The 26,198-nt window shown below is 47.5% G+C and overlaps 1 protein-coding gene across 2 annotated transcripts in view; it reads left to right on the plus strand.

The window, feature by feature from the left end:
• The window catches only part of VPS13D (vacuolar protein sorting 13 homolog D), a 2,738,381-nt gene that overhangs the window by 361,869 nt on the left and 2,350,314 nt on the right, over positions 1 to 26,198 (plus strand). For both annotated transcript variants that reach the window (XM_085608633.1, XM_085608634.1), the window contains exon 19: positions 786 to 2,990. In XM_085608633.1, the coding sequence (XP_085464759.1) occupies positions 786 to 2,990 (2,205 nt within the window). The remainder of the gene's footprint in view (positions 1 to 785; positions 2,991 to 26,198) is intronic.

Below are 26,198 nucleotides of genomic sequence, written 5' to 3' on the forward strand. Positions count from 1 at the left end.
ATGAATTGCTTTTTTGCAATATGGTTAATATTCAACCTTCGTTGTTTATATTATATTAAATGCAATTTTATAAATATCACTCTCTGAAAAATGTATGTTGCTTTTTACAGCCCTGAGGAAGCCCGCTGTTGGGCGAAACGCGTTGGCTGTTTCTCTGCTGCCTGTTCAACCTGCAACAATTAAAGAACCTATTTTTTCTTTGTGTATACTTGTTTTTTGAAATACGTTATGTACCATCATTATTATTACTCCTTTACAGTGTTGCCTCTCTGTTAAATGATTTTTGGTGTCTAAACATATATGGTCCTTGGATAGTGGACCTTTGAGGTGGGCAACCTGAACTATTTGTATTATTGACATTGTGTGTATAGTAGGGTAGTGCAGCTGTGGCTTTCCCCAACTATCCACTTGCTTTATATTGTTTTATTGCCGATTGAGTTATGCAGATTAATCTTGCATAATGTTGTCAACATGGGTTTTGCCCGAAGTAAGAGTGCTGGAGGCAGTAAATAAGACAAAGTTGGTAAATTTCACTTTGGGGACATTTGTGGGTGTGATGACAAGATTTTGGGAGATTGCCAGCTAATTTGTTTTTATCCTATGTTACACCTGAGTATTGAGTGCATTGGCTTTATGCACGGTTTACAATTTATTTCTGTGTCTACTGAACATGTCCATGAAAAATATTAATTAAAAAAGTAGCTGTCTTTCAAAATAGTAGTGCATTCACAAAATGTTCCTAAAGTTAACAAATATTTCATCTTTAATTTCTTTTTGATCCATAGATGAGTGTAAAAGGGCTGAAAGTGCACAGGGGCCTGATTTAAGTGATGAAGAGTATAAAACACCTTTAGCAACTCCTCCGAGTACTCCGCCACTACATATGAACATTGACATTGAAAGCAAGACTTCTTATGTACCTACTGCAGCACATCTTGAAGAAAATCTGCCAACACATTTGCTAAACCATAAAATGTATGAAAAATATTCTCTTTCATTTAAAGATCTTCAAATTATGGTTGGACGAGTAAAGGATAACTGGAAACATGTTCAGGACACCGATGTAGGCCCTACTCATGTGGTAGAAAAATTTGATGTGCATTTAAAGTTAGAGCGTAGGTTGATGTACACTTCGGATCCCAACTACCCTGGGGCGCTCCTGTCTGGGGCATTGCCTGATCTAAAAATACATGTAAACGAGGATAAGATATTGGCTTTAAATAACTGTTTTTCTAGGTTAAGTTCACCGGAATCCAAGATCTTTGAAGCGCTACCTTTAAGAAAAGATAAAATCTTTATGAACACAGATAATCTAGACCAGTCACAGGGGTCTGTTCTCAATTTGACACAGAGCATTGTAACTTTGGAGCAACATACCCGGGAAGTTCTTGTAGAATCAAAACTGCTAGTGGCTGAATTTAAAGTGAATTATATGCAGCTTGGGGTTGAAAGCAGTGGTCGATACATCTCTGTGCTTAAAGTCCTAGGCACAAATGCCCATTTTGTGAAACGACCCTATGATGCAGATATTTCACTAACTGTTCATGGCTTGCTTTTGGTTGATACTATGCAAACATATGGGTCTGATTTCGATCTTCTGATGGCATCTCACAAGCATCTTAGCTTTGATGTACCAACCGGAAGTCTTCTTCATAGCAGAGCACAGTCACCAATTTCGCCACTGAATGAGACAATTCTCTCTGAAGTAATTGGGGTGAATGACAAATGCACTGAAGAGTCTTTTCACCCCCTTCCCATCAAAGAACAAGAAGCATTAATTAAACTGGAGTATCAGTTTGTGAGTTCTGAGTGCCCTTCGATGAACCTTAACAGTTCACTTCAAGTGATGTCACTTCAAGTGAACAACTTGGATATTATTCTTAATCCTGAAACTATGGTTGAATTGATTGGTTTTCTTCAGAAATCTTTCCCTAAGGAAGACATTACCAGCCCTCAGCCATTAATGACTGACTATGAAAAGCTTTTACGAGAGCAAGAATCTTTTCAGGTGACATATGAGCAGAACACAGAGGTGGCTGTGGACATCAATAGATTAAACATACTTCTTCTTCGGACAGTTGGAATGACAAGTGGAGAAAAGTGTGGAAGAAAAATTGCAACTGCTAGCATTGGTGGCACAAGAGTAAATGTTTCCATGGGAACAAGATTTCGTGTAAATGGTTCTCTTGGTTGTTTACAGCTAATGGATTTGACACAAGATAATACCAATAACCAGTATGTGGTTTGCATTGGGAATAAAACAGGTTTTAGTAGCCCAAGTGTTGAGGCAAATTTACTGGAGCCTGAATGTATTGAGGACCATGATGCTGGCAACCTCATAGAGGCTTTATCATTTACATTCATTGAGCAGACTAAGGAAGAATGTTCCTTAAACTTAAACATGGCATCATTACATTACAACCACTCAGCTAAATTTCTAAAAGAGTTAACATTGTCCATGGATGAACTTGAAGAGAATTTCCGTACCATGCTCAAAATGGCAGCTTCAAAGGTTTCCACTGTACTTGTCACAAAAACAGCTGAATACAGTGAAAAGGTATCTCTCTTTGAAACTCACCGGAAGGTTAGGGAACCTTTTCATTACAACGGTAATCAAGATGCTGAGTTTGGACATGAAGATGTTAAAACTGATACAGTAAAACTAATTCTAAACTTAAACATTGAATCTCCAGTAGTCTCAATTCCTCGGAAGCCTGGTAGTCCTGAGCTCCTTGTTGGACACTTAGGTCAAATAGTCATTCAAAACTTTGTTTCTGGATCAGATGAATCAAGAAGGGACATTCTGCAATTTGAAATTAAAGATATCAAACTATATTCATTAAATACCAGCCATCGGAGAGGCAAAACAGAAACTAAGTTAGACCTTTCTGGATCATTAACTCCAACCTTCGACAGTGCAAGCATCAACAGCCAGGATGAGAGTAATTTTACCAGACATGATTTCTTTGAATCATTAAACAAAGGCCAGGGTAAGTTTTGCAAATTAAATCATTTTTGTCCGGTTTGGTTGATTGTTTTGCTCTCCATAGTGTTTGCTCGCAAAAGTTTGATGGGGGGAAATGGAGAAGGGTGTTTTGCCATTCATAGTCTTTTTACATGATAGAGATATAAGTCTTTTAACATATTTTATTTGGTCCATTTGAAGATGAATGTCTTGAAATTAGATTAGGCAAGCATTGAATTGTTATTTCCGATGGATAAATCTTCCTTCAGGTTCCTCAAGTAAAGAATATCAATCCTAGGTTTTACCAAACAAAAATCCTAAGCTTTAGCAACAGCTAAGTCAGATGTCTCTGAAAGTTGCAGGGTTCAAGTGCATGTCTATTGGCGAGACACAACATCTGCATGTGGTATCTGAAAGATACTATTAGCTATAGATTCCTTAACTTAGAATTACCCCCAGGCATCAGACTGGATCCGGAGAATTTTTTCATAGCAATACCCCTGCACATCGGTAGGTGGCGTTGGTCGACTCCGCGTTCGTTGTTGTGGTCGCCAGGATGACATCACGGTATCTACTTTGACGCCACCCTCACGCGCTGACATCAGTTCCTTCTTTTTCAGCGCTAGCCAGTGCAGATCCGGAGAGAGTGGTACCTCTAGTCACTTTTTGACTACTATTTTTTGAATTTTGTCGACTTCTTTTCGACTTGTGCGACTCCTGGTGCACGTAGGGATGTCTCGTCCTCGAACCGACTTCAAGGCTTGTGAGGCCTGTCACAAATTGATGTTGGTTACAGACCCGCATCTCGTGGGGCTCTGGTGTTTGGAGCGCGACACGAAGTCGTGCTCCAAATGCCGGTCCCGAAAGCTTCTCGAGGCCTAGAAGTCCGTTCCGCGCCGCTCAAGGTCCTGGTCGATAGGGAGGTCGCGGGACTGGTCTAGGAGCCATCACCACCACTCATCGTCAAAGTCTTCGTCTTCGGGTAAGTCAAAGCACAAAAAGAAGGTGAAGAAGCATTGTCGCTCTTCGCTTTTTCCCCGTCCGTGGGCGGACGCGATGCAAGACGCGGATGGTGGTCATCCTGCGGCTCTGCCTGCGGAGCCTGGTGGGTCGACTCCGAGCTTACCTCTGTTTCCGGGAGCCGGAGCGACCCCTGCCCAACTTTGTAGTTTTCACGAAGTGGTTTACTCGATCTTTGGGCAGCCTGACTCCGCTGGCGCGCCTTCGGGCCCCGTGGACTCGGCTGGGGGTTCTAGGCCTTCGAACCCGGCAGCTCTGGCCCTGGTGCCGCAGGGCTCCCAGGAATTGAGGCCTGGATCATGATCAGCGCCGGTTGACCTTATGACACCTCCTCTGGCGTCGAATCCACTGATGACACCTCCGCCTCTTCCGACGCCGGTTCTGTCCCCAGCCGGCATTAACCCCGGCCTCCACCCTGACCTGGAAACGGAGACGGACCCCGGCCTCCACCCTGACCTGGACACGGAGACGGACCTGCGTCGACCGACGCGGGATCTGGTGCCGGGCAGTACTTTTGTACCCTTGTTCTATTCTGGTGTTTCTTTTCGCCCTGACTGGCAGCCAGAAGAGGAGGACTGCAAGGGGTCCGGTGACCCTTTTACTGACCAGTTGACTGAACCGAACTGGAGAGAGGAGTTAGGTGATGCCAGTGGCCTGGATACGTCACCAGACCCTGGTATGCTTTCTCCCCCTACCGTGGGTTCGGAGGATGGAGCCTCATACGCAGTGGTGTTGCATGGGGCGGCTGAGGCCGTGAACCTTACTGCCATTCAATGAGGCCCTTACTGACATCCTTCTGGGCACCTGGTCCAAGCCCAGCACAGGGGCTCCTGTGGATAGGATGATTGCCCGACGCCGGCCCCGGGCGACCCACTTTTCCTCTCCCAACACCCTACCCTGTCAGCTTGGTGGTCCAAGCCTCTACTTCTAAGGATACATTCCCTACTACTCCCCCAGATAGGGAATTCAAGAAGCTGGATCATCTTGGGAAGAAGATGTTTTCTTCCGCCTGCTTGGGGCTGCGGTCAGTGAACATCGCATGTCTTTTGGGCTGTTATTCCCACTCTGTGTGGGATACAGTTGCGCAGGTGCTGCCACAGTGTCCGGCGGAGGCCCGGGTCACTCTTTCCCATGCAGTCGCTGAGGGCAGAGATGCAGCAAAGTTCGCCATTAAGTGTGGGCTGGACACCGCCGACTCTCTAGGCAGAACAATTCCAACGTCGGTAGCTCTACGACGCTAGGCCTGGCTGAGGCCCACTGGCTTTTCGGGCGATGTCCAATCGGCTTTTTTGGACATGCCCTTTGATGGCCGTCTCTTGTTTGGCGACAAAGCGGACAATGCGCTCGAGCGCTTTAAAGATTCTAGGGCTACGGCCAGATCCTTGGGCCTCGCTACCACTTCTCGGCCTGCGCAGTCTGCTTTTTTGCCCCTTTCGTGGCCACGGAGGGGGTGCCCCAACATGTTACGCCCAGAGCCACAGGCCTGCGCAAACTGTTCAGCCTCTGCGTGGTCGGGGACGTGGAACCCAGTGTCGTGGGTCAGGGGGCCAACGGGCTGGGCAGTCCACCAGCACCCCCTCTGCAGCAGCCTCCAAACCCTCCTAGTCTGACATTTCAATGCCATCACCTCCCCCACTGGCAAACCATCACGTCAGACAGGTGGGTTTTGCAGATAGTCCAAAGGGGCTACTCACTCCCCTTCGAGACTACCCCTCCATCCATGCCACCACATTTCCATCGCATGTCGGAGGATCACTTGGCCCTTCTCACTCAGGAGGTTACAACTCTCTTAGTCAAGGCGGCTATCGAACGAGTTCCTGCCCCAGAAGTAGGTCGTTGCTGTTATTCTGGTGCCCAAGAAGGACAAAGACCTGCCTCTTATCTTGGATCTCAGGAACGTCAACCGCTTCCTCCGGAAGGAGAAGTTCAAAATGTTGACATTGGCTCAGGTCCTGTCTGCCCTTGAGACTGGATGGTAGCGTTGGACTTGCTGGACGCCTATTTCCACATTCCCGTCCTGCCAGTCCACAGGCGTTACCTACGGTTCACGGTAGGCCACGCGCATTTTCAGTTTACTGTGCTCCCCTTTGGCCTTACTAGCGCCCCTCGGGTGTTCACAAAAGTGATGGCGGTGGCCGCAGCTCATCTGCTTGGATCAGGGGTTCCAGTCTTCCCCTATCTCGATGACTGGCTGTTGAAGGTGGGCTCGCCCAGGCTGTTGTCTCCCACCTCCAGACTACGGCGGACCTCCTGAATTCGCTGGGGTTCACTATCAATGTGCCGAAGTCACACCTGATTCCCTCTCAGAAGCTCCTTTTCATCGGAGCGGTTCTGGACACAGCGCAGTTTCGGGCCTATCCTTTCGAGCAGTGAGTCCGGGAGATTCGGGCTATGATACTGATGTTTCAGTCTCCCTCCCGGGTTTCGGTCAGAATGACCCTGAGGCTGCTGGGACTCATGGCTTTCTGTATCCTGCTGGTGGATCATGCCAGGTGGCATATGCGCGCTCTGCAGTGGGACCTGAAGTTCCAGTGGGCACTGCATCAGGGGAATCATTCCGATTGCGTCCAGATCTTGGAGGGCACTGCACACCAATTGCAGTGGTGGCTAGCGAACCGGGATCGGGTCACAGACAGATCCCTCTCCCTCCCCAACTAGAGTTCACAGTGGTGACAGATACATTACTTCTGGGGTGGGGCGGCCACATGGGAGAGGCGGAGATCAGAGACCTCTGGAGCTCCGGGCGATTCGTCTTGCACTAAAGGCATTCCTTCCCTCTGTCCAGGGAAGAGTAGTGCAGGTGTTCACGGACAACACCACCGCCATGTTGTACTGCAACAAACAGGGCGGGTGGGGTTGTGTACCCTATGTCAAGAGTGTCTCTGCCTCCGGATGTGGCTTGAACATCAGGGCATATCCCTGGTGGTTCAACACCTGGCAGGTTCCCTGAACACCAGGGCGGACAAACTCAGCTGCCGGTGCATGATGGACCACGGATGGCGTCTTCACTCGGAGGTGGTGCAAGGTCTCTTTCAGAAGTGGGGAGAGCCTTGGCTAGATCTGTTTGCCTCCGAAGAGAACGCACAATGTCAGCAGTTCTGCGCATTTACAAGGCGGCACTCGCTCGGCAACGCTTTTCGTCACAAATGGAGCTGCAGTCTTCTATACGCCTTTCCGCCTATACAACTTCTGTCCAGAGTGCTGAAGAAGATCAAGTGCGACCGGGCCCAAGTCATCCTTGTGGCTCTGGTTTGGGCACGAAGGGTCTGGTATCCCGAGCTCTTACACATGGCCATCGATCCTCTGATAAGACTGCCTCTTCAGGAGGATCTTCTGTCGCAGCAGCAGGGGACGGTCCTCCACCTGAACCTGTCTAGCCTTCACCTCTTTGCGTGGAGATTGAGCAGCGACAGTTGACAGCTTTCGACCTTCTTCCCGAAGTCTGTAATGTTATTTTGGCTGCCAGGCGTCCCTCCACTAAACCGGTATACGCCTGTAGATGGAACAAATATATAGTGTGGTGCACATCAAAGGCTGTAGATAACCTTTCTGCTCCTGTTTCTGAGATTCTTCTTGGCCCAGCAGGGCTCTGCTCTGGGCACCCTTAAGGGCTACCTGTCGGCTATTTCAACATTTCTTCGGCTTCCTGAGCAGCCTTTTCTTTTCAAGTCCCCTATTGTAAATTTATTTCTTAAGGGCATTACTCACCTCTTTCCTCCTATTACTTTCGTAATGCCCCAGTGGGACTTGAATCTGGTTTTGACCTAACTTATGTGCGCCCCTTTCGAGCCACTACATAATTGTCCCCTCTGACTCTTAACTTTAAAAACAGTTTTTCTGATTGCCATCACCTCTGCTCTCAGGGTGAGTGAGCTTCAGGCTCTGTTTTCTAAGCCTCCTGTCCTTGCCGTTCATCGGGACACGGTTGTCCTTCGAACCCGACCTTCTTTTCTCCCCAAAGTGGTTACCTCTTTCCACATTGGACAGACCATCACATCACCCACCTATTTCCCGCCTCTGCATCCTTCAGAGGAGGAGGAGAGGCTCCATTGTCTGGATCCAAAACTTGTGCTAACAATTCCGGGTGGATGATCGGCTTTTTGATGACTATGTGGGCGCCAAGAAAGGTCGGGCCTTGCAAAGACTGACCATCTCTCGGTGGGTCGTTCTTTGCATCAAAATGTGTTATTCCTTTGCAAAGAAGGAACCTCTGGTAGGACTGCGTGCCCATTCAACCAGGGCGACAGCTGCCACTACTGCTTTGGGACGTGATGTCCCCCTTCATGACATCTGCCAGGCAGCCACGTGGGCATCCCTGCACACATTCACGAAACACTACTGCCTGGACAGCCAAGTCCGGAGAGACGGCTTCTTTGGCCATTCAGGTCTCCAGGACTTTCTGGTTTGAACTTAGTTCGCAGACCCACCTCCGGGGTTGGTATTGCTGGGTTATCTTTTCTAAGGTAAGGAATCTATAACTAATAGTCTCTTTCAGATGAACAAGTTACTTACCTTCGGTAACAATATATCTGTAAGAGACATATATTAGTTATAGATTCCTTACCGCCCCACCCATCCTCCCCATTCTGCAAACTGATTTATAGGGTAAGGGATTCCCTTTCAGGACCCTAGTTTTTTGCCACCAGTGTCTAGCATGACTCTGCGCTTCCGGCGTGGAATGTCGTGTAAAGAACTGACGTCAGCATGTGAGGGCGTTGACTGACGCCACCTACCAATGCGCAGGGGTACTGCTACAAAAAAATTCTCCGGATCCTGTCTGACTCCTAGGGGTAATTCTAAGATAAGGAATCTACAACTAATATTTGTCTTTTACAGATATATCATTACCGAAGGTAAGTAACTTGTTCATCTTGGTTCCATTTGTTACTGAGCAAATGCGACTCATGTTCCCATGTGTCAGAAGCTGGTAGTAAGTAGTCCGGAGCCGGAGGTACCAGAACCAGATATGTGGCTAAGAGGCAGTCCTGTGTTCCTCAAATGTCATAGATGTAAAGAAAGCCAACATGGTCTGAATGCAAAAGAAGTCCAATCGCTGTTATTAAAAAACTCCACTGAAGATACGCAATTCGTTTAATTGAAGGAGCAACCATGTTGTATATGTGTTTCAATGTTCCTGCCCCAATATGTATATGGGGAGTACCATACATATGGTACATGTGAAGGTCCTACAACATACGTGTAGCAGTGGATTATAGCACCAAAATGTATCCGGTTGCTAGGCACATGAATGAAGTACATAATGGCAACTTGAATGAACTGGCCAACTACCTCATTGATTCAGTCTGCAAAAGTAGAAGAGGTGGAAATAGGGATCTTAAATTGAGACAATTAGAGTCTAAATAAATTATTATGCTCAACAACAAAATACTGGACGGCTTAAATTCCGATGAAGATCTATATGTTCATCTTTAGAAAAATAGTCCTCTCTCAAATTGACCAATTGTCGATTGATGAACTCAACAGTATCATGATTTGCATACATTATTATACATCTTTGAGACACATTTGGTGCTACACATTTGCAATGCACTTTAGGTGAATCTTACATCTGAAAGAGACTGTAGTTATAGATTCCTTACCTTTAGAATTACCCCCAGATGTCAGACTGGATCCAGAGATTTTATTTTTAGCAGTACCCCTGCGCTTCGGTAGGTGGCGTCAGTCAACTCCGCATCCGTCGTTGGCGTCGTGGTTGCCGGGATGACGTTGCAGAGTCTACTAAGACGCCACCCCTGCGCTCTGATGTCAATGATTTTATTTTTCGCGCCAGCCTTGCGCAGATCTGGAGAGAGCTTCCCCGTAGTCAATTTTTTACTTTTTCTCGATTTGTCAAATTCTTTTTGAGTCTTCCTGACTCCTTGTGTACGAGGGATGTCCCAGCGACAGACCAGGTTCAAGCCATGCGAGGCCTGTACTGCCTGATGTTGGTTATAGAACCCCACCATGTATGCTACTGGTTACTGAAGCGCAACCACGACCCGAAGTCGTTCTCCGAATGTCGGGCCATGAATCTAAAGTCTTTGCGGGAGCGGCCCCGAAGGTTGTTGGAGACCCGGCAGTCGGCTCTATGCCGCTTGAGGTCCCGGTTGAGAGCGAGGTCTTGGGACCGGTCGCGGAGCCACCACCATCATTCGTCATCCAAGTCTTCGAGATCTTCAGGTAAGTCGGAGCACAAGAAGAAGGCGAAGAAGCAGTGTCTCTTTTCACCTTCTCCCCGTCGGTCGGCTGACGCGACGCAGGACACTGAGCGTCGTCATTCTCCAGCTCCATCTTCAAAGCATGCGTCTGAGACAGCTCCGAGTTTCCCCCCTTTTCCCGGTGCCAGAGCGTCCCCTGCCCAGCTTCGAGCTTTCTATGAAGCGCTTTATGGCATCTTTTGGCAGCCTGACTCTGCCGGCGTGCCTTCAGGCCCTGCAGACTCGACTGGGCCCTGGGCCTTCGATACTGGCGGCTCCGGCCCCACTGCCAGACGGCCTCAAGGATCAGACCTGGATCCGGATCAATACTGGTCGACCTCACTGTACCTTCCCCTGCGCTGGTGCCTACGACGGCATCCCCGGAGCCGGTCGTGCCCCCGACCGGTGCTGACCTTAGCCACACCCCAGACTTGGACACGATGCCGGACCGACATCGGCCGATGTCAGCGCCGAAGGGTACTTTTGTGCCTCTGTTCCTCTCTGGTGTTCCTTTCAAGCCTGACTGGCAACCAGAGCAGGCTGAGGAGGAAAGGGAAGTGTCTGTGGACCCTTTACCTGACCAATTTGATGAGCCTGACAGGCGAAACGACCTGGGTGACACCAGTGGTCTGGATACCTCCCCAGAGGCAGCGTCGTATGCAGTGGTGATGCATAGGGCGGCTGAGGCCTTGGTCCTGGAGTTTCCTACGGTGGCAGTCAGGGCTAACCTCCTAACAGAGGTGCTTCATCCGGCTGCCGCCTCTTCGGAGCCCCTTCTGCCTTTTAATGAAGCCCTCACTGACGTCCTTCTGGGCACTTGGTCCAAGACAGGCACAGGGGCTCTTAAAGGCTAATGAATGAATGAGTATTTTATTGCTGGTTACTTAAAACCATAACATAAAACCTTAGCATGTAACAAAGTTGTAAAAAAGATAACAGCATTTAAAAGAAGGCAATAATTAAAATCCATGGACGTCAAGCAGACTTGCAATTGACTGGGTCTCTAAGTGGTGGAGCCGTCAGCAATAATCGAGTCTGTTTGATGAATTTGCCAAACGAAGCCATATGTTTTACTGTGTTCAATGTGTACAATTGAGAGATCGCCTCCTTGGCTGTACGGGTGCCCAGTTGTAATAGAATTGGCCGTAGATAGAGACGGCGGGCTGTGCGCAAGGCCGGGCAACAAAATAAAAGATGGGCCAAAGACTCGTGTTTGTAATTGCAGAGCCGGCAGCCCTTGATCGCCGTTGTTCTCCGTTTGGTATTGTATATTTCTTGAAGTGGCAGAGGATGTAATCTGGATGCCAAGATCCTAAGTAAGGCTGCTCTGCCCACGGCCTGCGTGAGATGGTGTTTGGAGTTGAACTCTTTTTGTGGCAGGGTTTGACTTTCATGATGGCCTTTTTTGTCCAACAGTTCCAGGTCTAGTGCGCGAGAGAGGATGCGAACTTGTTTTTTAAGTGTGCATTTGATGGCGGAGTACATAATGATCTTAGGGTTCCAATTCTCCAAGGCTAATTTGAGCTGGACTGCTCCGGCTGCGAGGGCAGTTGACCACGGGTTCCCAGGTTCGCAGAAGATATGTTTTAAAACTGCCTTCATAGATTTCTCTTGGGCCGCAATAGTAAGAAAGTAGTATTTACACAGAGAGGCCGTCTCTTCCAGCATTTGATGGTTCAAAGAGAATTCTAGGCGCACCAATGTGTTTCGGGTGCACGCAGGTATGTGAAACAACCTTTTGTGGGCACTGCAATGAATTTTTTCTAGTTCTTTCGTTAGTTTTCCAGGGAATGCCAATTGAGCGTAAGTGAGAGCGGGCATTAATTTTGCGCATAGGACTCTTCGGATGGCCGTCGTGGTTGGGCTGTGCAAAGTAGCTTGTAATTTGCAGAGAGCGTAAGTAATGCATTTCCCTTTCATTTGAATTTTGTGCAGTTGAGCACACGGACCACCCGGATTCGGTGAGCCAAACGCCCAGGTAGTTGTATTTTTGTGCGCTTTCCAGAGTCAGCTGGCCAAGGCTCCATCTTGCTAATTTCTTTTTCGGGTGATGGCCGAAGATGACAACTTTAGATTTGGATTGGTTGGCCACCAATTTGTGGGCCGCGTTGTAGATTGCCAAGGCCGACAGAGCTTTTTGTAGACCTATTTTGGTGTGGTCTAAAAGTACCAGGTCGTCGGCATATTGGATGAGCTGTATCTTGGTGTCCCCGATCCTCGGCGTGGCCAGTGCTGCTCCTGTCAAGGCTTGGCCCATGTCGGCGGTATACAAATTAAACAAGAGCGGAGCTAAGACGCACCCTTGCTTTAAACCCCGGTCTGTTTTTATTTTCTCTGTTGCTGAGATATTGGAGAGTTTAATTCTGACCCACGTTTTATGGTATAATGATTGTATAGCTTTCAACAGCGCAGGGTTAATGTTCCAAAGGATTGTTCGGTCTACACCATCGAACGCTGCTGAGTAATCAATAAAGCATGCGAAGAGAGGGAGGCCTTTGCGAATAACTGCTTGATGGGCCAGGTAAGAAAGGGCTATTATGTTATCAATCGTCGATGCCCCAGATCTAAACCCTGTTTGAAAGAATGGTAAAAGACCTTCGGAACTTGCCCAGTGGGTTAACTCTACCAAGATGGAACTGGCGTAGGCCTTGCCCTCGATGTCCAGAAGAGCGATCATGCGATAATTGTTTGGGTTGGATTTTGGGCTTTTCTTATGGATTGGGTGAAGGAGCCACCCTCTCCAGGAGTCTGGCACATCCCCTAGAAGCCGGCATTCTGCATAGAGAAGCGTCAGAGTCGCGGACCAGAATTCTATGTGTGCCCTAAACATAGAGCCGGGCAAGCCGTTGGGACCCGGGGCTCCGTTGTGTCTGATTTTTTTTAAAATTCTGGTGACTGAAGCTGTCTCAAGGTCAACTTTAAATTTGGCGGAAGAGTCTGGTTCGCCAGTCCCAGCATGGTCGTTATTTGAGTGGAGACTATGTTGGTCGTCTTGATATAATGTCTGTACGTGACTGATCCAAGAACGTGCATCAAGAGAGTTTTCTCTGTGATTATGACCTTGAGCAAGGGTGTTTAAATAGCTCCAGAACTCTTGGGTTTTACAAGGACTTAACAGATCAAAAACCCGCAGCCATTGAGCATCTAAGTGGTCGCGCTTAGCAGCCCACACCGTTTTTGAGTGATTTTTTGCGGTTGTTTTTAATCGCCTTTTGTCTTGATCAGAGCCGGTTTTTCTGTGTGTTCTACGTAAGGCGTTTAGTTTTCGGGCGCTTTCTTTAATTGCCGTGTTGGTTCCTGGTTTGTGGGGTACATACATTCGGGCACAACCTGCTGAGTTGTCACGGAGCACAAGGGCTAGATCCGGAGCTAATCTGTCCCATTCTTTTATAACACCCCCCGGGTTGGGACTTATTGGCCAGCCTTCCCATGCTTGTTTCCAGACCTCGAACTTGGTGGCCGGCACAGGCCCCCATTTAATTCGTCTCGGAAGGTTGTACAGTTCTTCGCCAGTGGAAGTCCCGAGGCAGATCATCTTAGGGCAGGTTTCCATTGTGAGGTTCAAGGTAATTGTTAGGGCAGCGTGGTCGCTTTCATTGCGTGGGTGAACTATGTAGTTTGACAGTAGAGGTTGTAAATTTTCGCTTAAAATGATATAGTCAATCGTTGTTTGATTGTTGAAAGTGGGGGCTATGGCGGCCATTGGATGAGTTTTTAAATAGACCACATGAGCAGTGGCCAAGTTATATGATTTAATTAAAGCATTGAAGACATTTGTTGCCCCGGAGGGATGGCTTTGGATGGCCCCTATGTTGTGAGTGTTAAAGTCCCCAAGGATGATGGAGTCCAGTAGGGGGTATTGCAGAAGTAAGGCTTCTAGCTGGCTTGTCAGCTGTGACCTGGAGTCCATGGACCCCTGCCCATGGGGGTTATAATATACGCTGATTAAGAGTATGGGAAGTGGGCCATTGGACGAGTGAAGCCCTTTCAGGATGCCCGCCAGGAACAAATGTGAGGTAAAAGGTGTTTCAGTGAATTCGATTCGCAACGAGTGCTTGATGTAAATCGTTATCCCTCCTGAGGGTCTTCCGAATATGTTGGCTTTTATAGCTGGTTTGCAAAATTCGGCGTACCCCCTTAAGGATATGGGTTTGACTGCCCAGGTTTCTTGGGTGCAGATTATGTCGACGCCTTCTAGAAAGTCCACTGCCGCTTGATTTTGAGTTAATTTGCTTATCCCTGCAACGTTCCAGGACATGATGTTTAAACTGCTAATGGTTGGTGGTCGTGCAGAGTGTTTTTTGGGGGGGGCGACTATTAGGTGCTGGAGTTTAAAACGTGCGGCAACCAAGACCAGTCTTTGTTGATATTTCCGTTACGCAGCAGAAACGTTTGCCCTGACCCAAGTTAGTTGTTATTTTAATTGGGGTTTCGTTGGCTGGGCTGGAGGTCGTCCCCCCTTTGGATCCAAGTAGGACAGAGACTACATGCGGTGTTGGTTCCCGCGCAGCACTCGTGCCCTCCTGCCGCCCTGTGTTCCCCTCTGAAGAAGCCAGACGGGTCTCCAAACCGCAGGTTTTCAGTATCAGTGGATATTTTTCTAAGGGTTGAATCTTTATTTTTATGCCCCAGCTGTCCAGTAGCGTATGGTGATTTTTCATAATCTCTGCCGGAATTGGACTTATAAAGGTTAGCTCAGTGGTTTTGTTGGTCTCATAAGGGCCTCGGGGTAGAAAAGAGACGCTCTCAATGTCTGTTGTTTTTATCATTTCCAGGCCGGGGATATTTGCACAGAGTTTCAGAAGGTTGCTGCGATTGAGGGTGTCCCATTTACCTTGAGAAACATACTCTGGATATAGCAAAATTTTCCGTTCCTGTTGTTTTGTGTGGGACTGGGTCTGAGTCCCAGTTACCGGGATTGTGACAGTGGCCAGTGTAGAAGGGATAGTTAGGCTGGCTGCCGTGCCCTCAGTGGCTCGTCTCCGGGGGGGCGTGACTGTTGTTGTCCCAGCGGAGAGCCCTGGCATTGACCTAGGTGGCACTGAGCTTGTATCCGAGAAGGTGTCCAGGTCGGTTTTGATTAGCGACTCTTGTGATTGTCTGTTCTTACTTTTGATTAAATAATTTCTGAGCAAAGGATTTTTCAGCTCTGCTAAACGATCTCTAGGGGAGCCCTGTGTTGCTTCATTCACCTGAGTAATATGTAACACAGTTGAAGTCTGTTGGGCACCCGGACCCGAAGGGGCTGCCCAGCGGGGGGCAGAAGAGGCAGCTGGGCCCAGAATGGGGTCGAAAGTGGTCGTGCCAGGAGCATCGTGACATGCTGAGATTGTTGTTATTATATTGATTGCGGATTGCGACGTGGCCCCCTGGGACTCGTTGGAATGTTCGAGCGGCTCTGAGCAGACGGGCAGTAGCCATTGTCGAATTGAACCATTCGAGACAGACTTGTGTTTGCAATGCTTGTTGAGTTTTTTAAATCTTTTTTTATTTTTTCGGGAGAGATGTCGAGTAACTGAGCTTGCTGGTTTTTCAATAGTGTATTCATCGTTGTTTTTCTCTCGGGGGAGATTTGGAAGGCAGGTGATCTCGTCAGATTTGGCGCTGGGCTCCAAGCCGAGTCTGTTGTCTACTTCAGCTGGATTAGCTGGATCAGGTTTGCCTGAGTAAGCGTCTGTGATGTTAAATAGCCCGTCTGTTTTTTGGTGGGCGGGTTCATTGTTCCGTATTCTTCGGGCTTCGTCTTTGAGATCGACGATTAGCGTGCTCATTATGTCTGGGAGTTTTTCTAGCTTGAGCAGTATGGGGCTGGAGCCACAGCTCACTGGTTTGATCGAGTCCAAGACAGGCACAGGGGCTCTTAAAGGCTACCTTTTGGCCTTTTCTGCCTTTCTTCACCTTCCTGATCAGCCTTCTCTTTTCAAGTCCCCTGTTGTAAATAGATTTCTGAAGGGCATTACTCATCCCTTTCCTCCTTCTCTGTTCGTAATGCCCCAGTGGGACTTCAACCTTGCCTTGACATTCCTTATGTGTGCTTCTTTTGAGCCTTCACATAACTGCCCTATCAGGCTCCTTACTCTGAAGACTGCCTTCCTTGTCACCATCACCTCTGCTTGCAGAGTGAGTGAGCTTCAAGCTCTGTCCTCAAAGCCTCCTTTTTTGTCTGTTCATCTGGACAAGTAGTCCTTTGCACACTGGTCTCTTTTCTTCCTAAAGTGGTTACCTCGTCCTACATAGAACAGACCATCACTCTGCCCACCTTTTTCCTCGCCTCCGCATCCATCCTAGGAGGAGGAGATACTCCACCGTCTGGACCCAAAACGCAGTTGTATTTCTATCTAGACCGCACAAAAGATTTCTTGGTAGACGATCAACTCTTCATTGGCTATGTGGGCGCCAAGAAAGGTCGAGCTGTGCAAAAGTACCATCAGTCGATGGGTTGTCCAATGCATTAAAATCTGCTACTCCTTGGCAAAGAAGGAAGCCCCAGTGGGATTGCGTGACCACTCTACCAGGACACCGGCAGCTACTACTGCCTTTGGGCGTGGAGTCCCACTCCTTGACATCTGTCAGGCGCCCACATGGGCATCCCTGCACACGTTCACCAAGCATTATTGCCTGGACAGCCAAGTCCAGAGAGATGACTACTTTAGCTGTTCTGTTCTCCAGGACTTTCTGGTGTGCACTTAGTTTGCAGAACCACCTCTAGGGTTGGCATTGCTGGGGTATCTATTCTAAAGGTAAGGAATCTATAACTACAGTCTCTTTCAGATAAACAAGTTGCTTACCTTCGGTAACAATGTATCTGTAAGAGACATATGTTGTTATAGATTCCTTACTGCCCCACCGATCCTCCCGGTTCTGCAAACTGACTTCTAGGGATAGGGACTCCCTTCCAGGGACCTAGTTATGTGTACCAGTGGTCAGTGTCTTGCATGGCTCTGCGCTTCTGGCGTGGAAAGTTGTGTCTGTGCTGACGTTAGCGCGTGGGGCAGCTTCTGAGTAGACACTGCAAAATCATTCCGGTGACCGCGACCTCATTCCGGTAACCACGACGCCAACTACGGACGCGGAGTTGACTGCCGCCACCTACTGACGGGCAGGGGTACTGCTAAAGAAAAAATCTCCAGATCCAGTCTGAAGCCTGGGGGTAATTCTAAAGGTAAGGACTTCTTAAGGTAAGGAATCTATTGCTACATATACCTCTTACAGATACATCGTAACCGAAGGTAAGTAACTTGTTAGTCTGTGCGCTTGAGTATGAATTCTGATTTGGTGCCTCTTATCAGGGAAGAGTAGAACTTATATAGATTATATGTGATGGAGCACAGCATAAAATGGAATATAGGAACAACAATCCAAATCCAAGTTATGGTCTTTAAGACAATAGCCCTAAAGAAAATAGCAGCAAGAGAGGGATATGCCACTTTGAGTAGGGTTGACTATCAAGGTTTGTGGAGATAGAGAAAGCCCACTTGTTGAACCCTCCACAACCTGGCATATACAATAATTTATTTAGAATCAATAAAACGTGCTTGAGATGTGTATATTCTGATTCTAAGCCTCATTTATTAATGACTCTGTTTGCACACACAACGAAAGACATATTTTACCCAATACAATATTGTGTTCAGAATAAGGCCGTAGAAGATCTATATGACTTTATTCCATGTTTTATTATGTATGATAGAGGTACTGGCCACAGATATCTATGTGACACATCACTGTACTGCATATGGCGTAATTACACCGAAAAACAGGTGATGCGAAAACTTGCACAGCACTAGCACTTTTAGTTCCACATGCACTGAGGGAATTGTGATACATTAAGATTGCAATTTGATTGGCTGCATAGCACGGGCACTTTAAATGTAATTTTTCTGCACTGATTCAACATGAAAGAAAATACATTTTCAATGAAAGAAAAAAGATTGAAATAAAAAATAGAAAAGACTGAACTAAAGAAAAGTGCATGAGTATGTTCTCTATGTCTATTATACCTTATGAACTACATGTCATGGTATATATGAGGCAACAGCAGTGGCGTCTACTGTGTGTGAAAAAGACAGGAGATGCTGCTTAAGCGTGTTACGCTGTAGTTTGGATAAACTGTGCAAAGAAGAAATAAAACCCGGTGGTGTCAGTACCTGTTCTTCAAGAAACTGGTGTTGGAAGTCATATATGTGTATCAAGGCCGGTCTGGGCTGACACGGGATTTCAAGCTGTGGTTGGAGTGCGCAGATATATATATATATATTACCTACTGGCGGTCGCCAGTAGGTAGTTATAGTTAGGACCCTCTTACCATAGGAAATCCGCAACATTCTATTTTGAATAACTTTGGCGCCGGTCGAAGAATCCTCGCGAATTTTTCAAAATAGGTGGGGCGCTACGCTCCGCTCCTACCCTGAAAGTCTCGGGGGGATTCGTCAAGCGGGGGCTGAGATAAAAGGGGGGTCCCAAAACGCGTTTTTCCCATGCATTTTTCCATAGGACCTTTAGACACAGCTACAGCCTGAACGGCTGAACAGAATTACTTGAAATTTGGCAGAGAGGTAGTCCTCAGGTCAAGGAAGTGCCTTTTGTAGGTTTGGTGTAAATCTGTTCAGTAGATTCTGAGAAAATAGCCTTTAAATCAATATATATATATCTGAGCCAGCTTACGGTGCGCTTACCGTACGCGTACGGTGGCATGCGCGAGCGCGATTTTGATTGGCTCTTAGATCTTAGTAAACATTCGAATCGGTCGAAACCAGGAAGCGGCGGCCGCCATTTTCTCTCTCGCTCTCTGAGTTTGGCAGCAAAAATGAAGCCAAAAAATGTCTATAGGGGCAGTATATTAAGATCCTAACCACCCAGCATCGATATAGGGGTCCCCAAACAACCCCCAAGCCCAAAAAAAAAAATTTTGGTTTTTTTCGGAAAATCGCCGATTACGCTTACCGTACGCGTACGGTAAAAAAATTTTTTTAAAAAAATTATCCACACTCTCTCCAACCCGTGTGCAAATGGTGCCGAAGGGCATCATTTGTGCATGGCATAGGAAAGATGTTAAATTAATAAGGAATACATTTCACAACGATGCGCATAATATGTCCCCCATGTGCGCACGGTGCGCGAAGCGCATCGTGCGTACATGGACCATCCCGCATAACGTGGGCACGCGGTGCGCGCAGCGCACCGCGTGACCACCGTGCGTGCATGGCACTAACTGCGTAAAGTGGGCGCGCGGTGCGCGAAGCGCACCGCGCGCACGGAACGAACTGCGTTAACTGGGCGCGCACGCCACGAATGGCGTAAAGTATCTTAGCATTTAAAAAACCGTACAAATTCACTGAAAAAACCATAGGTTTCACACACGTTATAGTTAGGAATTAGCATTTAAAAAACCTTGCAAATTCACTGAAAAAACCATAGGTTTCACACATGTTATAGTTAGCTGTACATTTCACTCGTAAAAAAACAATGAAATTCCCCCGTTATAGTTAGTGCAGGCAACTATAACTCACGCGACCGCAATCTTCTGCTGATGACATATGTGTCTTTATGAAAAAAAAGTATTTGTAATATATGTATAGCTAAAATTTAATGGAAGAAGACATGGGCAAATAAGTGTCTAAATACAGTATTAGCATCAGCAGAGGATTGCGGTCGCGTGAGTTATAGTTGCCTGCACTAACTATAACGGGGGAATTTAATTGGTTTTTTACGAGTGAAATGTACAGCTAACTATAACATGTGTGAAACCTATGGTTTTTTCAGTGAATATATATATATATATTGCGGAAGCAACAAGGGCAGTGGCAGCCGCCAGGAACTGGATCCTGGTTTTGGCCCCCAGCAACTCGAAAGGCAGTATGCAGGGGATTAGGTGAAAGCGCTTATCAGCGTGAACAACTTCCAAGCATCACCCACCAGGGGTAACAACTACGGGACAAAAGTGAACTGCATATACCAGCATGCCCTACTCAAGCCTAACGAGGAGTCCACCAGGGGGCAAACATTAAAAAACGACAGTTCACCTTGTTCTTCGTGCTTCTGGCTTCCTTTGAAAAAGATCAGTGTCTGACCGAAATGCATCAGGAACAATATGCCAGCGCCAGCGCTTTTAAAGAAATTAAAGGATTTCACTTCACCTTCTGTGTGCGGCTCAATCTCTTCTCCTTGTGAGAGACCTGCTGTTGTATGTATCGGCGTGGTCCTGCCGAGAGCGACGCACCACCAACGAAAAGAGCGCCATTTCTGCCCGAAATCGGACCTCTCATGATTTTTTGCGGAAGCAACAAGGGCAGTGGCAGCCGCCAGGAACTGGATCCTGGTTTTGGCCCCCAGCAACTCGAAAGGCAGTATGCAGGGGATTAGGTGAAAGCGCTTATCAGCGTGAACAACTTCCAAGCATCACCCACCAGGGGTAACAACTACGGGACAAAAGTGAACTGCATATACCAGCATGCCCTACTCAAGCCTAACGAGGAGTCCACCAGGGGGCAAACATTAAAAAACGACAGTTCACCTTGTTCTTCGTGCTTCTGGCTTCCTTTGAAAAAGGTCAGTGTCTGACCGAAATGCATCAGGAACAATATGCCAGCGCCAGCGCTTTTAAAGAAATTAAAGGATTTCACTTCACCTTCTGTGTGCGGCTCAATCTCTTCTCCTTGTGAGAGACCTGCTGTTGTATATATATATATATATATATATATATCAAAGAAATACCCTTTCAGGCATAGAGTGACGAATAAATTATGCAAAAAAGAAGCAGAGAACTCTGGGTAGTTCTCAAGTTTAGGTGGAAAGCAGCTCCTGTATGGAGCACTCTCAACACCAGCGACACTCTAGATCTGCTCACCTCAAATGTCTGTTTTTCTATCAAAATCTTTAAGCATAGGATTAGCACAGTGCCATCCACGCCGAGATAGAAAAGGACAAAGTCTTTTGCCATTTGTACAGCAAAGTCTTTAAGCATAGGACTAGCACAGTGCTGTCCTTGCCGAGCTGTAAAATGACAAAAGCCAATTACCACTCCAGGCACAGTATTACAGCTTTGAGTTGGTAAAATACCAATCAAGCCAACCTGAAATGAGTAAAAGCAACCCTTGACACAGTGTTTCGCTCTAATTAGAGCTCTTCAGAGAGGTATAGCTTTGTCCAGACACAAGGGAGCACCCAGTATAAGTCAAAGAAATACCCTTTCAGGCATAGAGTGACGAATAAATTATGCAAAAAAGAAGCAAAGAACTCTGGGTAGTTCTCAAGTTTAGGTGGAAAGCAGCTCCTGTATGGAGCACTCTCAACACCAGCGACACTCTAGATCTGCTCACCTCAAATGTCTGTTTTTCTATCAAAATCTTTAAGCATAGGATTAGCACAGTGCCATCCACGCCGAGATAGAAAAGGACAAAGTCTTTTGCCATTTGTACAGCAAAGTCTTTAAGCATAGGACTAGCACAGTGCTGTCCTTGCCGAGCTGTAAAATGACAAAAGCCAATTACCACTCCAGGCACAGTATTACAGCTTTGAGTTGGTAAAATACCAATCAAGCCAACCTGAAATGAGTAAAAGCAACCCCTGACACAGTGTTTCGCTCTAATATATATATATATATATATATATATATATATATATATATATATATATCCCCACACAAGGTTGCCCCTTTAAAGTTCGCCCACTCAAAAGGTTCTCCCTCTCGATGCTGAGGCAGCCTCATCACTCAGCCTCCAAACTTCCATCATTCGTTCGCGGCTCTATGCGTTTCGTATCTAATCACCTTGATCACGAGCCTCTGAATGAAGACAGCAAAATAATGACTTAGACCTTCTGCTCAATTTAATTAGTTTAGCCTCAGTGGGCGTATGCAAAAGTCCCGCCCCAGTGGGCGTAAACAGCAGAGCATGCTGGTACTTACAGTGTCTATCGTCAATTCAAATCCCGTGTGGGTGTTGCTGCATGCATCAAAGTAGCAGTTCAATAACATCCCCAGTGGGTAGATAAAAGCAAGGAGAGCTGGAAATGTTGCCCTTGAAACCCTCAGCAATGGGCCTTTTGTCCAAACTGGCATGACAGCATCTCATCGCCATAGGTCCGCCTTAACACGCGGCGGGGCGTCCTCGTGACCAGGCCAGCCGCTATTAAATCCACACACAAGGTTGCCCCTTTCGAGTTCGCCCACTCAAAAGATTCTCCCTCTCGATGCTGAGGCAGCCTCATCACTCAGCCTCCAAACTTCCATCATTCGTTCGCGGCTCTACGCGTTTCGAATCTAATCTCCTTGATCACAAGCCTCTGAATGAAGACAGCAAACTAATGACTTAGACCTTCTGCTCAATTTAATTAGTTTAGCCTCAGTGGGCGTATACATAAGTCCCGCCCCAGTGGGCGTAAACAGCAGAGCATGCTGGTACTTGCAGTGTCTATCGTCAATTCAAATCCCGTGTGGGTGTTGCTACATGCATCAAAGTAGCAGTTCAATAACATCCCCAGTGGGTAGATAAATGCAAGGAGAGCTGGAAATGTTGCCCTTGAAACCCTCAGCAATGGGCCTTTTGTCCAAACTGGCATGACAGCATCTCATCGCCATAGGTCCGCCTTAACACGCGGCGGGGCATCCTGGCGACCAGGCCGGCTGCTATTAAATCCACACACAAGGTTGCCCCTTTAGAGTTCGCCCACACAAAAGGTTCTCCCTTTCGATGCTGAGGCAGCCTCATCACTCAGCCTCCAAACTTCCATCATTCGTTCGCGGCTCTATGCGTTTCGGATCTAATCTCCTTGATCACGAGCCTCTGAATGAAGACAGCAAACTAATGACTTAGACCTTCTGCTCAATTTAATTAGTTTAGCCTCAGTGGGCGTATACAAAAGTCCCGCCACAGTGGGCGTAAACAGCAGAGCATGCTGGTACTTACAGTGTCTATCGTCAATTCAAATCCCGTGTGGGTGTTGCTGCATGCATCAAAGTAGCAGTTCAATAACATCCCCAGTGGGTAGATAAAAGCAAGGAGAGCTGGAAATGTTGCCCTTGAAACCCTCAGCAATGGGCCTTTTGTCCAAACTGGCATGACAGCATCTCATCGCCATAGGTCCGCCTTAACACGCGGCGGGGCGTCCTCGTGACCAGGCCAGCCGCTATTAAATCCACACACAAGGTTGCCCCTTTCGAGTTCGCCCACTCAAAAGATTCTCCCTCTCGATGCTGAGGCAGCCTCATCACTCAGCCTCCAAACTTCCATCATTCGTTCGCGGCTCTACGCGTTTCGAATCTAATCTCCTTGATCACAAGCCTCTGAATGAAGACAGCAAACTAATGACTTAGACCTTCTGCTCAATTTAATTAGTTTAGCCTCAGTGGGCGTATACATAAGTCCCGCCCCAGTGGGCGTAAACAGCAGAGCATGCTGGTACTTGCAGTGTCTATCGTCAATTCAAATCCCGTGTGGGTGTTGCTACATGCATCAAAGTAGCAGTTCAATAACATCCCCAGTGGGTAGATAAAAGCAAGGAGAGCTGGAAATGTTGCCCTTGAAACCCTCAGCAATGGGCCTTTTGTCCAAACTGGCATGACAGCATCTCATCGCCATAGGTCCGCCTTAACACGCGGCGGGGCATCCTGGCGACCAGGCCGGCTGCAATTAAATCCACACACAAGGTTGCCCCTTTAGAGTTCGCCCACACAAAAGGTTCTCCCTTTCGATGCTGAGGCAGCCTCATCACTCAGCCTCCAAACTTCCATCATTCGTTCGCGGCTCTATGCGTTTCGGATCTAATCTCCTTGATCACGAGCCTCTGAATGAAGACAGCAAACTAATGACTTAGACCTTCTGCTCAATTTAATTAGTTTAGCCTCAGTGGGCGTATACAAAAGTCCCGCCACAGTGGGCGTAAACAGCAGAGCATGCTGGTACTTGCAGTGTCTATCGTCAATTCAAATCCCGTGTGGGTGTTGCTGCATGCATCAAAGTAGCAGTTCAATAACATCCCCAGTGGGTAGATAAAAGCAAGGAGAGCTGGAAATGTTGCCCTTGAAACCCTCAGCAATGGGCCTTTTGTCAAAACTGGCATGACAGCATCTCATCGCCATAGGTCCGCCTTAACACGCGGCGGGGCATCCTTGCTACCAGGCCGGCCGCTATTAAATCCACACACAAGGTTGCCCCTTTAGAGTTCGCCCACACAAAAGGTTCTCCCTCTCGATGCTGAGGCAGCCTCATCACTCAGCCTCCAAACTTCCATCATTCGTTCGCGGCTCTACGCGTTTCGGATCTAATCTCCTTGATCACGAGCCTCTGAATGAAGACAGCAAACTAATCACTTAGACCTTCTGCTCAATTTAATTAGTTTAGCCTCAGTGGGCGTATACAAAAGTCCCGCCACAATGGGCGTAAACAGCAGAGCATGCTGGTACTTGCAGTGTCTATCATCAATTCAAATCCCGTGCGGGTGTTGCTACATGCATCAAAGTAGCAGTTCAATAACATCCCCAGTGGGTAGATAAAAGCAAGGAGAGCTGGAAATGTTGCCCTTGAAACCCTCAGCAATGGGCCTTTTGTCGAAACTGGCATGACAGCATCTCATCGCCATAGGTCCGCCTTAACACGCGGCGGGGCGTCCTCGCGACCAGGCCGGCCGCTATTAAATCCACACACAAGGTTGCCCCTGTAGAGTTCGCCCACACAAAAGGTTCTCCCTCTCGATGCTGAGGCAGCCTCATCACTCAGCCTCCAAACTTCCATCATTCGTTCGCGGCTCTACGCATTTCGAATCTAATCTCCTTGATCACAAGCCTCTGAATGAAGACAGCAAACTAATGACTTAGACCTTCTGCTCAATTTAATTAGTTTAGCCTCAGTGGGCGTATACATAAGTCCCGCCCCAGTGGGCGTAAACAGCAGAGCATGCTGGTACTTGCAGTGTCTATCGTCAATTCAAATCCCGTGTGGGTGTTGCTACATGCATCAAAGTAGCAGTTCAATAACATCCCCAGTGGGTAGATAAAAGCAAGGAGAGCTGGAAATGTTGCCCTTGAAACCCTCAGCAATGGGCCTTTTGTCCAAACTGGCATGACAGCATCTCATCGCCATAGGTCCGCCTTAACACGCGGCGGGGCATCCTGGCGACCAGGCCGGCTGCTATTAAATCCACACACAAGGTTGCCCCTTTAGAGTTCGCCCACACAAAAGGTTCTCCCTTTCGATGCTGAGGCAGCCTCATCACTCAGCCTCCAAACTTCCATCATTCGTTCGCGGCTCTATGCGTTTCGGATCTAATCTCCTTGATCACGAGCCTCTGAATGAAGACAGCAAACTAATGACTTAGACCTTCTGCTCAATTTAATTAGTTTAGCCTCAGTGGGCGTATACAAAAGTCCCGCCACAGTGGGCGTAAACAGCAGAGCATGCTGGTACTTGCAGTGTCTATCGTCAATTCAAATCCCGTGTGGGTGTTGCTGCATGCATCAAAGTAGCAGTTCAATAACATCCCCAGTGGGTAGATAAAAGCAAGGAGAGCTGGAAATGTTGCCCTTGAAACCCTCAGCAATGGGCCTTTTGTCAAAACTGGCATGACAGCATCTCATCGCCATAGGTCCGCCTTAACACGCGGCGGGGCATCCTTGCTACCAGGCCGGCCGCTATTAAATCCACACACAAGGTTGCCCCTTTAGAGTTCGCCCACACAAAAGGTTCTCCCTCTCGATGCTGAGGCAGCCTCATCACTCAGCCTCCAAACTTCCATCATTCGTTCGCGGCTCTACGCGTTTCGGATCTAATCTCCTTGATCACGAGCCTCTGAATGAAGACAGCAAACTAATCACTTAGACCTTCTGCTCAATTTAATTAGTTTAGCCTCAGTGGGCGTATACAAAAGTCCCGCCACAATGGGCGTAAACAGCAGAGCATGCTGGTACTTGCAGTGTCTATCATCAATTCAAATCCCGTGCGGGTGTTGCTGCATGCATCAAAGTAGCAGTTCAATAACATCCCCAGTGGGTAGATAAAAGCAAGGAGAGCTGGAAATGTTGC

Source organism: Triturus cristatus, chromosome 1_2 (assembly GCF_964204655.1).
Source record: "Triturus cristatus chromosome 1_2, aTriCri1.1, whole genome shotgun sequence".
In the NCBI taxonomy this organism is placed as follows: domain Eukaryota; kingdom Metazoa; phylum Chordata; class Amphibia; order Caudata; family Salamandridae; genus Triturus; species Triturus cristatus.